The sequence below is a fragment of the Molothrus ater genome, chromosome 3, assembly GCF_012460135.2.
Source record: "Molothrus ater isolate BHLD 08-10-18 breed brown headed cowbird chromosome 3, BPBGC_Mater_1.1, whole genome shotgun sequence".
NCBI classification, from domain to species: domain Eukaryota; kingdom Metazoa; phylum Chordata; class Aves; order Passeriformes; family Icteridae; genus Molothrus; species Molothrus ater.
The window spans coordinates 57,657,568-57,670,915 of NC_050480.2; the positions used below are offsets into that span (position 1 = coordinate 57,657,568).

The 13,348-nt window shown below is 47.2% G+C and overlaps 1 protein-coding gene across 3 annotated transcripts in view; it reads left to right on the forward strand.

Moving 5' to 3' along the window:
* SGK1 (serum/glucocorticoid regulated kinase 1) overlaps positions 1-10,769 on the forward strand; it is a 69,826-nt gene extending 59,057 nt beyond the window's left edge. The window contains exons 1-12 of one of the 3 annotated variants that reach the window (XM_036380328.2): positions 2,486-2,738; positions 5,301-5,376; positions 5,813-5,888; positions 6,329-6,433; positions 6,867-6,950; positions 7,054-7,185; positions 7,469-7,581; positions 7,783-7,906; positions 8,252-8,347; positions 8,461-8,616; positions 8,725-8,814; positions 9,532-10,769. In XM_036380328.2, coding sequence (XP_036236221.1) covers positions 2,501-2,738; positions 5,301-5,376; positions 5,813-5,888; positions 6,329-6,433; positions 6,867-6,950; positions 7,054-7,185; positions 7,469-7,581; positions 7,783-7,906; positions 8,252-8,347; positions 8,461-8,616; positions 8,725-8,814; positions 9,532-9,699 — 1,458 coding nt within the window. In that variant the 5' untranslated portion in view covers positions 2,486-2,500 and the 3' untranslated portion in view covers positions 9,700-10,769. Of the gene's footprint in view, positions 1-2,485; positions 2,739-5,057; positions 5,201-5,300; positions 5,377-5,812; positions 5,889-6,328; positions 6,434-6,866; positions 6,951-7,053; positions 7,186-7,468; positions 7,582-7,782; positions 7,907-8,251; positions 8,348-8,460; positions 8,617-8,724; positions 8,815-9,531 lie in introns of those variants that run through there. The other 2 variants (XM_036380329.2, XM_036380327.2) reach the window with 2 other exon arrangements.
* The last annotated feature ends 2,579 nt before the right edge of the window (positions 10,770-13,348 follow it).

Here is a 13,348-nt window from a genome sequence, read left to right on the forward strand (position 1 = left end):
ACTTTTGTTCAGGATATACAGGAGGAAAATAAAAGCTTCTGAAATTTTGCTTCAGAGGACAGATGCTGTTAAAGAGTGCCATTGTCTTCTATAGTTGGGGGCTGTGTCATTCCTGCAGTTCAAACCCTGAACTTCATCTTCATTTAATTAACCCAAAGCCAAATACTGCTGAAAACATTTGCAGAATTTGAAGAAGTTTCCTTCAGAGTCAGCCAAGTAATTCTAGGAACCTGCTGTATCCTAAGGTCTTGATTCAGCAAGATAAGTAAGCAGGAATTCATTTATTCAGCATTGAATTCATTGCCAAACTGAAGTTCAGAAGCTATCAGAGAATTGAATTCCTGAAGGATTGAGGCACTGAGTTCCAAATCAGACAATGAGGACAAGTACAGAATCAGAAGGGAGCTCACAGGTTCATGTGGGCTGCTGAAGCCTCCGACCTTCCTGAAGGGCAAGAGGGAGAAGTTTCTGTGTGCCCCGAAAGCAGTGTCAGGCAGGACTAACACCTGCCTGCCCACCACCCAGGAATAAGCCCTGCAAACAGCAAGGCTTTTTTAGGAAGACGAATTTACACAGCTCAACTACTGCTGAATGTGCTTTGAAGTGCTTTGAGCAATACAGGCCCACGCTAGTGATGAGCTGCTGTTTGTTCTTTAAGATAAATCAATTCACATCCCTCCTGGCTTTACATCAGGTATGTCCCAATCTCTGAGTCAGCAGGACCCTGGGGTGACCCATACCAGTAAGCCAGCATGTTTGTGTCTGCTCTGCCCTCTGCCCAAGTGTTCCATGGTTCCAGCAGAGTCTGTGTCTTTCTGCATCTCTCACAGCCTGGATGAGGGGCTGTTTTGAACGCTGTCATGGTGAAGAGCTTGATGAGCAAGTGTTTACCTAGTGCTACTTTTACATGGAATACATGTACTTGGAAGAGCCAAATGCTTCACATTAGGTTACAAATCAAATCAGTTCTCGTCCTTCTTGCCAGTGAGCAGCAGTTCCTGGAGTTTTCTGGTACAAATAAAACAGTATCATGCCACTCAGAAGTGCAGTATAAGATTGTCAGAAGGTGAGTATGTGCCCAAAGTCCATACAGGTCAGTCTGGGTTACTGGGTTAGCTGGTCACTTATCATTATCTAATATTGCAATATGACATGAGAAGGGAAAAACAGGCAACTATTCAGGGATATGCTTCAACCCATCCCTGGCTTACAGGGATTTGTGGCACGGGAACATTTCAGGTCAGACATGCTGCCTGAGTAGTTAAATCTTGGGTGTTTTTTCCTACTTGATTTGTCCATCCGTTCTTTAACTCACCCACTCTTTTGGAGTGTGCACATCCTGGGCCAAAGAGTTTTATAAACTTTTAGTATTCTGTTTGTGGAGTCTCCCTTTCCCTTTTATTTTCAGCATCTACCCTCTTCTTTATTATTATTCATTTTGCTTTGAAAAACTCTTAATTTAGAATTTCAGGACAGTTTGTCAATTTTTTAGGCTGAGGAAACAAGTAACATGAGTGTGGAACATCACTGTGATTCTTTGATTCTTTTCCTGTATTTACTTTTTAGCTGTACAGCCCTAAGCCATTGTCTATACAAATTTTTGATGCGATTTATTGAGATATTCTGATGCTCTCCTGCAAGAATTGGCATCTGAGAAATGGGATCTTTGATTACTTGTTCCTTTCTTGTGCTCTCTCCTGCCTTTTAACTCTTGAGGCTTGCTGCCGTCATTGTAAGGAAAAGTTTAAAAATGCAACTTTAGGACACCTCGGGCTTTGGAGAACCCAGTTATGAATTGCTTAAAACGCTGCATAACTTTAACTAAAAAAATAATAATAATTCGTCCCTTGGGCGACATTCCTGCCTTCCACGTTAAGAACATCGCTGCTACGAGGCACCTCGAACACGGGGAGGGGGCGAGGGCCGTGCCGGGTGCGGGAGCCGGCAGGTGGGTGCCGCACGGAGGGACAGGACAGCGGCTTCCCGCGGCGGGGCGCGGCCGGGGTGCGCGGCGCCGGCCCGGGCGGTGGCGGGCGGCGGGGGAGCGGTGCCGCGCGGGCGGGCGGGGGGCGCCGCCGGGGCGCTGCCGGCGGAAGGCGCAGGGTGCCAGGTCGGAGCGGGGCGCCGGTCCCGCCCCGGCGCTATCCGGCCGCCGGGGAAGCCCGGCCGGGAGCCGCAGCCCCGCGCCCCCCGGGGGCAGCAGCAGCAGCCCCCGCCCCGCCGCTGCCCGTGCCGGACGGGAGGGGAGGGGGCGCAGGACCCGCGTTGTGGGTGCGCGGCCGCTCGCACCGCGCCCTGGCCGGGGAGCGTGGGCAGCGCCAGCTTCCGTGGGGCAGGGCCGGCCGCGGCCGGCAGGTCAGGGAGGGCCGGAGCGGCCCCCCCGCCCCGCTCCGCCCGTGCGTGTGTTTGTGTGCGCGCTGATTACAGTAATTTTGAGGGTGATGTTGCAACGGGGCAGAGTGTGCGGGGCGGCCCGTGCTGAACTTTATAACGCTCCCGCATGTCAGCCGCCCTCGATAGCGCGTCCATAAAGGGGTCAGCGGGAGCGCCGGCCGGCCTCGCCGCCCTCGCCGCCTCCCTCCTGCCTGCGGGCCGCCCGGCCAGGAAGGGGAGTTATTCGGGATTGCAGCAGCGGCCGGGAGCGGGAGCCCAGGCACAGCCTCCGCGCCGCCGCGCCGCGCTCGGGGTCCCGGCAGGCAGCAAGATGAGGGGCAAAGAGGAGAAGTCGTCGCTGAAAGGTGGGTTCACCGCTCCGCCCTGGCAGGAGAACTGTTCTCCACGGGGAAAAGAGCCCTCCCAGCAGCGGGGTCCCCGCGCGGCGATGCACCGGGGGATACAGGCGGGTGCGTGCGGGGGACAGCCGAGGCAGCGCTTGGCACGAACAGAAGCCAGGTGACTTGGCGAGAGCAGCGGAATCCTTGCAAAGAGACCGACGCAGAGCGGGGGCGAGGGCGCTGGTGTAGCCGGCTGGAGCGGGGGCGCTTGCGGGCGGCGTGGGGGGCCGCGGCTGAGCCGGCAGGACGGCAGTGGGTGTCAGCCTCAGGCAAGATGTGTAGAACTGCGGGTGGATAGTGCCGGAGACTGGGAGCCGCTTGCCTCTGTGCACAGCCGGCAGGAACGTGCCGCGGGTCATCGTCTTGTAGCCTAGAGATGCCAGCAGGCAGGAGGGGCAGGGGACAGTGACTCTGGTGACCCTCCAAACCGTGGATCTCGAGTGGTTTTTAACAGCAATACTCTGAAAACAGTTCGAAGGGACAGAGACAACTGTCTGCGTCTCTTTCAATCTATCAAGCGGGGTTTTTTGAGGATAGCTTTAAATTCCAAACTTTATTGTGGAATTTTTTTGTTTTTCCTTTTTTTTAAATTTTTTGTTCTCCACTTACATTAATGACAGTGGCAATCTCTGTGTGCAACAGAGTGAGGAAAGCCACAAGTGAGAGAATTTAGAGCCCCGCCAGCTGCAGTCCACGTTTCCTTGCTTCTCCCGTCGCCGCTTCCTTCCCTGGCGCCGGCTCCCTTCCACTTCCCCGAACCGGGACGGCGGGGCCGGCCAAGGGCCCCTTGCTCCGGGAAGGCCACCGGAGGCTCGGAGCCGGCATTCCTCCCTCTTTGCTCTTTCCCTATAACGCCATTGTAGCGCTTTTGAAAGACCTGTGCCCAACTCGCAGGGGTCTGTCTCTGCTCCGGGTCATCCATCTTGCCGTTCAAGGTGCGCTGCTGCCTGTGACGGCTGCCCTGCTGCGGTGCTTGCCCTCCCCCCCGAGGCGCAGGGTGCAGGCAGCTGCCAAGGGATGCCGCCCAGCGGCCGGCAGTGGTTGTGGGGGGGGGGGGGGGGGGCAGCAGCAGCGGGTACAGAGGGAAAAAATAAAGAGTAAAAAGACGGTCTCCGGGCGGGGGGAGGACGGGGGCAGGTTGCAGCTGGAGCCGCTGGCCGCAACCCAGCGCCCTTCGTTCAGACAGCGAGGCGAAACGCGCATGAATAACACCCCGTCGGGTGGAAACTTCCAGCCGCCTGTAGGGCGCAGGAGCTCGGCACCCCCCTGACCCATGCCAGAGCTGCGGGCGGGGATGCGCCCCGGCGGGGCAGCCTGGCGGCAGGCCGTGGTCCTTCCCGCGTCCCCCGGGAGGAGGGCTCCGGCTGCATCCTTTCACCTTGGGCGTCGTGCATGCACCAGCGCTCCTGGTGTGCCCCCGGCGCGGCCGTAGGGAAGCGACTGAGCCATTAAATCCCGGGTACACGGTGTTCCCAAATGACCGTGTACAGTAAAAACAAAATCTGCAGAGCGGGGTTGTTTTCCTTTCTCCTCGCCTCCCCCGTTATTGCACTTGTCCAGCCCTCGGTCATCTCCCCAGCTTTTCTAGAAGCAGATTTCTGCTCTCTCCTCCAAGTTCAGGGAACGGATTTTTTTTTCCTCGTTGTTTCCCTTTTTGGCATTGATTTTTTTTTCCTTTTCCTTTTAGTTATGTCCCAGCCAGGATCAGGGCAGTGCACAGAAGGGACATTTGTTTGTTTTATTGAAAACCGGGCAGGAAATTTTGTTCTTCTGAGTCACTGCGGCTCCTTCAGGGAGACGTCAGCGTCCCTTATCGCCGCTCAGCCGGTGCGGCGGGACCGGGAGCGGACGCAGACTGCGGGCTGGTGGGGGGACACCCATACTTTCGGAAGAGGTGGTCGTCCTAAAAACACAGCTTTATATAACCGTAAAATAAGTGGGGCTGGATAAAAAAAAAGGGGGGGAGGGGGAAGAGAGAAAGTCGGGGTTACGGGAGTTTGCTGTCAAGGGAAAAAAAAAGGATTTGATTTGTCTGCCTGTGGATGCTCGGCATCCTGAGGCAAGGTCCTGCGGGGGTACTGTGTGGGGGCTCCCCTGAGGGTTGCGCCCAAGGTAGGGCGGTGGCACAGGCAGCGACGATTCCTTCCCCTCCCACTCTCGACATCCCCCGAGGCGGCCACTGGCCGCCCCTCACAGGACGTCGAGGGGGGCGCGATCGTCGCCGCCCCGCCCCGGACCCGCCCATCGCCGCCGCCACATAAACGCCGCCGGGTGCTGCGTCAAGTCAGTGCGGTGCTGGGAGCTGGTGGTACTGCGCTCTTGCTGTGTATCCCACTCTCGCTTCAAAATGACCGTGAAAGCAGCTGAGGCGTCTGGTCCTACCTTGACTTACTCGAAGATGAGAGGGATGGTGGCCATCCTCATCGGTGAGCGGCGTGCAGACTTCTTCGAAGATGCTCAAGGGGCTGTGATTTTTCTGTCACGGTGGCTTAACGATTTTGTTTCTCCTTTCCTTTTACTTTATAGCTTTCATGAAGCAGAGAAGAATGGGACTAAACGATTTCATTCAGAAGATAGCCACCAACTCCTATGCATGCAAGCAGTAAGTGTCAGAAATCTTGTGGGGAGGGGATTTCAGTCACAAATATCCCTAGATATTGCGAGATCTAGTTTAAAAATAATGTTTGCTTACTGCAATTCCTGCGGCATTACTGTTACGGAAGAATTTATTTGTCTTGTTGAGGTATTAGTCACTTCGCAACCATCTCTGTGAGCTGGGTTTGGAACAAATAAGTCAGAGATTTCTAGGGACCCGTCCCTATTTTGTGCCGTACTTAGTGTGTATATAAATGTCTTTGTATGATGGAACTTACTGTCACTAGAAAAATTTTACTCTTTAAATCGAATGGATTGTTTTGGTTGCCTTCTGTAGTAGACTCAACCAAAACTCTTCCGCGATACGTGCTTGCCCTCTGGTGGAAAGATCTGCCTGTGCTGCTCCTGGTAACTCCTAATCATGTGTGCTCTTATCCTTGCAGCCCTGAAGTTCAGTCTATCTTGAAAATCTCTCAGCCTCAAGAGCCTGAACTTATGAATGCTAATCCTTCTCCTCCGGTAAGTAGATTTTACTCAGTGTGACATTTTTAGAACATCAATTCGGCCACTAATAGAAGTGTAGCAAAATTAGCATCATGAGTATTGCATTAGTGCAATCTCATAGCACACTAATGTAAACAAGAAGGAGTAGTTGGGTTAGACTGAAACTTTCTGTTTCAAACATAAAGAAGAAATGTTTAAGAAGAGTTATGAGTTATTTCATCATGGAATGTGTCAAAGACTTCAACAAGCACTTTTAAGTAAGCTATGGTTGTTAGACTCTTCTTAGGCAGTACCTTTTAGTTTAAGGTATCTGTTAGAGATCAAGTTTTAGTGGCAATAAGAGCGTTAGTCTTTATTTTCAAGGTCCCTTTATTTATATTTCTAGAAATGATAAATTGTTGGGACTCTCACTGCTGAGCTGCTTTAATGAACATGGTTTCTGTTTATTTTTCTAGCCCAGTCCTTCACAGCAGATCAATCTCGGCCCATCATCCAACCCACATGCCAAACCATCAGACTTTCATTTCTTAAAAGTGATTGGAAAAGGCAGTTTTGGGAAGGTAAGCATAACTTTTATTTTCATTCTAATTTATTTATTTATTCTTGAGCTCTTCTGTGAAATACCAGCGAGTGGGGTTTGTACTGCCATTGGTGAGTGGTGATTGCTTAAACCAAACCTGAGCACATCCAGTGCAGGAGCAGGGACTCTTCATTTGAATGAGTCAGAAGAGCCAGGGAACTCAGTCCTCTAGTGCTGTGAATAATAGATGTACTTGGCTTTTGGAAGAGAAAGAAGCTCGATGTAGTATCTTTGGGCTAGATAATTCTGCCAGAATGGTAACAGTGTCAGGCATTTCCAGCAAAGGGCTTGCACATTGAACCAGAGGGATGTGGCAGTGCTCAGAAGCTAAAGTAAAAGCTTGTTGCTGGCTGTGTTTACAAGTTGTTCCATATTTCAGTATTACTCAGTTCTGCAATTTTATGCACTTTCAGGTCCTCCTTGCACGGCATAAGGCAGAAGAGCAGTTCTATGCTGTCAAAGTCCTGCAGAAAAAGGCAATCCTGAAGAAGAAGGAGGTAAGCTGCCCTTCTCAATGCCATTGCAATGTCCATCAAAAACATTTTTACTGCTACCACTAAGCAAGTGTGCTAAATGTTAATGGATTTCTGATGTTTTCAGGAGAAGCACATTATGTCAGAACGCAATGTCTTGCTGAAAAATGTGAAACACCCCTTCCTGGTCGGGCTTCACTTTTCCTTCCAGACTGCAGACAAATTGTATTTTGTCCTGGATTACATCAATGGTGGAGAGGTAAGCAGTAAGAAAATTATTAGTATTTCCTATCATGTGCATGGTGGTAGGGTAGACATTTTCACACTTCCTTTTAAATACAAAAAAAGTTGCAAGGGGAAAAGTCATGGGGGAGAAGTTACTAGATTCAATGTTTCTGCCTGCCAACTTTTGAACTACCAAAGGATCCTTAGGCCATTTCCTACTATTGTTCTCCCGTGCTATATATGTTGAGTCTAATTAAGTGCATTGTTAACAGGCTTTGGCGCCGTTTACACAACTTTGTTCTCTCTGTCTCCTGTAGTTGTTCTACCATCTCCAGAGGGAGCGTTGCTTCCTGGAGCCGAGAGCCCGATTTTATGCTGCTGAAATTGCCAGTGCGCTGGGCTATCTGCACTCCCTGAACATCGTTTATCGGTGAGCAGCCTTGTTCAAATTTGTTGTACAGAAAAAAACCCATGTGCTTTGTTAAATAAGCATTGAAAAGTTGAGCTCCGTAGGAGCTTGGAATTGCTTTTAATATTTTGTGGTGGCTTAATAAACTTCTCTAAACAGCTGCACCTAAAATACTCTCGCTGTACCTCCTCTAACATTTATCTCTTTCATCTCTTCCTGCAGAGATTTGAAGCCAGAGAACATCCTGCTTGATTCACAGGGGCACATTGTCTTGACTGACTTTGGACTCTGCAAAGAAAACATAGAGCACAATGGCACGACCTCCACCTTCTGTGGCACACCAGAGGTACGGCCAGTCCTCAGCCCCCCACATTCAGCACGACAGCAAGAGCTGTTCTTAGCAGTGAAAACTGACTTGTCCCAGGTGTATGTAAGGCTGGTTACATGAGCAGGGGGCATTATGGGCCTTCTAATAATAGGGCTGCCAGTGAAGACATGTAGGATGCATGGAGCTTGCTGAGCAGGAGAGAGGAGCTCTCAAGCCATCTGCCTGTCTGTAAAAATACTGTAGCTTTCCTTTAGCTTAGATGTTGCTGGGATTCAGTAAGCTGCTTTCATTCATGAATGGGGAGGCTTTCTTGGTTGTAAAGATCCCTGTGGCTCACATGGCTCTTCCCCTTCTCTTAAACAGTATCTTGCTCCTGAAGTTCTCCATAAGCAGCCCTATGACCGGACTGTGGACTGGTGGTGCCTTGGAGCAGTCTTGTACGAGATGCTTTATGGCTTGGTAAGCAACAAATCTTTCATGACAGATCAAACTAGCTTACTCGACCTTTTCCCACAAGAAACCCCATGCCTGCCTGTCAGCCTCATTAACTCCTCCTTTTCTGCTTCCCACAGCCACCCTTCTACAGCCGGAACACCGCAGAAATGTACGACAATATCTTGAACAAACCCTTGCAGTTGAAGCCAAATATCACTAACTCAGCTAGACATCTCCTGGAAGGCCTCTTGCAGAAGGACAGGACAAAGAGACTCGGTGCCAAGGAGGACTTTGTAAGTGAGAACTGGCCGGCGCCCACATGCAGTGTTGGGAGGATGACTGGGACGTACTGTTTACATTAGCTTGGTTCTGAATTAATCTATTTTTCTCTCTCTTAACAGATGGAGATTAAGAATCACATCTTCTTCTCCCCAATTAACTGGGATGATCTCATTAATAAGAAGATTACACCCCCTTTTAACCCAAATGTGGTATGTATCACTTCTAATTATAGAGTGCATGGAGAGTGTGTTTTTACCCCTTGTCTTTGTGGGGTGCCCAGGAGCCAGGGGCAAATGGCCAGATGGGTGTGTTTGGGGAAGGGAACTTTCCTTCCCCTGTATCTGTCCAAACAAAGTGAAAAACAGGTGGTAATTGACTTTTTGGTGATGATCCATCTAAATTTGGCTGGTTTTTTTTGTTGTCTCACATGCCTCATTTGCGTGGCAATTTTAAAATAATGCCCAGCCTCCCCATTTTACCAAAGGGGAAGTTAAGGTATAGGGAGCAAGTAGCTTCCTTATGCCAGAATTACAATTGGCTTGTCAGATACTAACATGTAAAGTGAGAGATCAGGTTGTGGAGGTTGTTCTTCATCGTTTTCTGAGCATTTTATAAACTTCATTCAATATCTAGGAGACCAAAGTCCTGCACTGCAAACTGCTGTGCGGCAGAGTGGCATGTTTGCATTTAGCTTCTGTTGCATGAGCTTAGTGGGAGTGCATACTAAATTGAATCATCTTGTTTTTAGTGAGTCAGTGTGCTACAGTATACAAAAAAGGTCAAAGTAAACTGTTAAAGCTGCTGAACAGTGGGCCTGAGGTGATAACACTGTGAGTCTCTGTACAAGGGTGCTTGTCTCCATAGTGAATTGAATTGCGCACTCACAAAATCTTAAGGTCTAAATTCCTTTTCTGTCCTTTCCACAGAGTGGCCCCAGTGACCTGCGACACTTTGATCCGGAGTTTACAGATGAGCCAGTCCCTAACTCCATTGGCCAGTCCCCAGACAGCATCCTCATCACTGCCAGCGTCAAAGAAGCCGCTGAGGCTTTTTTGGGCTTCTCATATGCCCCACCTGTGGACTCTTTCTTGTGAACATTTTTATTTTATTCATTTTTAATAATAATAACAACTATTATTTTTATTTTTTGTTTGGCCTTCTGGTGGAACTGCCAGTTGACCAGTCACCTTGAAAGAGATTTTGCACATTTCCACCATGGCAGCTTTGCAGCCTTAATTTCAACTACACTGTTTGCTGGAAGCTTTTTTGAAGAGCACATCCCTCTCTAAATGAGCTTTACAGGCTTTTCATTTCCATTTGTTCTTCCCCCAAAGTGGTGCTGTCTCCTTGGGAAAGAAAAAATAAAATGACTGCTGCCATAGACTGCTACGGCAGATCGTAGGAGTAAGAACAAGCTGTTTTGTAATCGTGCTCGAAAAGCCTTGCCTGGAGATCTATCTGAACGTGATAAGGATTTTATGAAATGTGCCTTTTTTCTGATGAGATCTTGTGAGCTCCAAAGCTTTCCCTGTTGCAGAGTGTGTTTCTCAGTTCATTTATGTGGGTTTACTATGTGAACAAATGGTATGCGTGTGGTCTGCGTACTACAGATGGACTTAGTTTAAAGCATCAGTGTGACACTTGCAGGATACCACAATGTGGGGCATTGTTTGTTTCTTCCATATTTGGAAGATAAATTAAGTGTAATTTTGAAATTTCTTTTGTAAATCTATACTGTCAACTAAAATTATTGAAATGGGCTCACAATTACTTGTATCCAAATGCTTGAAGAAAGCATTGCTGCTATGAAAAAAGATTTCTATTTTTAGAAAGGGTTTTTATGGACCAAAATGCCCCAGCTGTGCAGTCGGTCAAAGCTGTTGGTTTCTTTTTTTTTTTTTATTTTTTTCTCCTTTAGTTTAAAAGATATCATCTGTAAAATGGGCATTATTTATGGTCTTGGGGTTTGAGGGATTTTCATTCCTGATTGTATGTATTGTACAAAAGATGTGTACATTCAGTTGTAACTCTAGATGTATATTTAAACTTACAGACTTACTTGTAATGTATACCATCATTGTAATGTAATATAATTAACATGGTTATATGTATCATATTTTTTTGTGACCAGACCCATAGGTTTGCAGTAAAATCCTGAAAAATACTTCCATGAACTTTGTCTTATTTTAAAACAAAGGTTTTAGCAAGATTTAAAATCCCAGCTGCCAATCAGCTAAGATAATTTTGTTTAGGTGTGTGATGGTTATTCCATCAGACTGCACCCATAGAAGTCTTGCCGTGGATACAACTTGGCAAAGTACGTGGATACAACTTGGTCTTCCAACTAACTATGGGTGTTGGGAGTGGTTGTGTAGTGTGGGTGTTTTTTCGTGGTACAAATGCTCCCATTCCCCCAAAATTAGTTTCTCTGCCTCAAGCAAAGTGAAGGTGCTGCTCTCTGGTGTGGAGAAGGCACAGCTACACTTGAATGATGTCCTTAGGTAACCAAGACAGGAGAGGTTTTAGCACAGCATTGCAGACATACACTACAAACAGACTATCATGGTACTTTGGAGACGACTCCTGTTGGGGAGTCCATCCTGGAACTTCTAACCTTGCTGCTGTGATGTGGGGCAGTGCACTGTACCCTGAGTTTACCAGTGTTCCAAATCTATTCAGGAGTTGGATTTCACTCACTGATCATATGCTTGCAGCTGGGGTAAAACTGACTGTTTACCTAAAACTGTAGTTTTTTATTACTGAGTACTGCTACCAGATGGCCTGCAAGAGGGACTTGTGGCCAAGAAGCAAGATCACCTACTTGCTTCTTGGGTGATCCTATTCAGTTTCCTTTGTGTGGTGATGGATGGCTTTTTTTCTCTTATGCAGCCTCTGCACCTTCTTTACAGTTCCCATTATCCATTGGGTATTTCAATTGTTGATCTTAGCAATTCTGAGAATCCAGAGGAGCAGTTGCTGAGAAAAGTTGGACAGTCGAATGTTGCTCAGGCTGCTGTGATAACAGCAGTGTAAGCAATTCGCTAATAGGGGTGGTATTTCTATTCATTACATTTCTGAGATAAAAGCCTGCAGTAATTTTCCAGTTTTTATTATCTGTTCGATGTAGGAACAGAAAAATGTGTATGGCTTTAGCTATAAACTGTTTCTGGGAGACCACACTCAGAGCTGAGAATGCTAATTTATAGCAGCCAAGAAACCTTTGAGATCCTGTTATTATCTGAAAGAAATGCAGTCACCTCCCCCTCAAACTCCCAACAAACTCAAATTCATGCATTCAAAAACTCTTTGAATAGTGCACTGACAGGCTCTGCAAAGTCTTCCACTGCCATAATGTTCCTGAAACATCTTTTGTGCCCGTGACTTTGTAGGCTAGAGATGTTAAAATATATAGTGCTAATTTGTCTCTACAGAAAATGAAACTGTACTTGCCAAGCAACGAAGCTGTGCATACACATTATCTTTGCCTCACATTTCCCAGCCATGAGCAAGGTGCTGCGTGCAGATACGCGAGCAGAGAGCTGCAGCTCCAGGGCAACAGAACGTTAAATGCTGCCTATCATTTTAAAGGAAAAAAACCTGCTGGAGCAATTAATAATAAAGAAGTATAAAACTTCAGTGACTCAAAGGTGTACATCATGTGCTTTTCATCTCTGCCAAGATGTAGGGTATTATTTTAATGGGTTCCTTTTAAAAAACAATGTCTGATTGTAATTCTAAATGTTCTACCATGCGTAGGCTTATTATGTTGCTGCTGTTTTCTGCAAAAGTCTGCAACAGCTAGCAATGAATATTCAACACATGCCGCCTCAATTGTTTGGTGTTGAAAAGGGGAAAAAGTTGTCCATGATTTTAATCTTGCTGATCTTGATGTATTACAGTCATGCCTGTAGGAAGAATGTGGAAGTCACCTGGGTTTTGGGTTTGTTGTTTTGTTTTATGGAATTCTGTGTCTATAAGATCTGTATTTTCTTTAGAGAAAAGTATGCACTGAGAGGCAAAGTGCTAGCATTCCTGAAATCAGAGGTGACATAGGTGTTATGAGCTGTTTTGACTAAGACCTGAATCTGGACTTTAATTTCACTCCTTTGTAAAATGGAAGTAGTCATCCATACTTTCTGCTGGTGGCAGTGTGGTAACCGCCACCAGCTTGGATAGCTTTATTTAGCAGAATGGTCAATGCAACTAAACTTCAAACACTTATTATATTGTACTCTGCATAGCAAGCATAGCATGCTTGGGCTTTCATATGCTCTTTTGGTGGAGTGCATTGATAATACATGCAAAAAAATTTAAATACGTAAATGCAGACATCTCACGTGGTTTAGTATGTGCTACTTATCTCCGTGTACCAAAAGCCATGAACCGTTTCATGAGCCTTAGGGAGATAAGAGAAACTTCTTAGTGACTATTTTTCTTCTGCTCCTTATACTCAGCAGGCTGGAGGACAGACTGGATAATAAGCAAATTAAGCAGGAGGTTCCTGTCTCTCCCCAAAAAAATTCTTAAAAAGTCGTTTATGCCTATCCTCTGTAGACTTATAATGAGCCTGGAGAAATTAATGAAAAAAACCAAGACTCTAGTACAGCCTTGCATCTCTAGTGAAACATTTCTACAGATAGGTGCTAGAAATGAGGGATGCTGCTCAGAAAAAAAGCTTTGGCTAGTAGCTCTAATTCAGCATCTCACCTGGGGTACCTGAGGGTAGGTGAGATGGATCTGGGC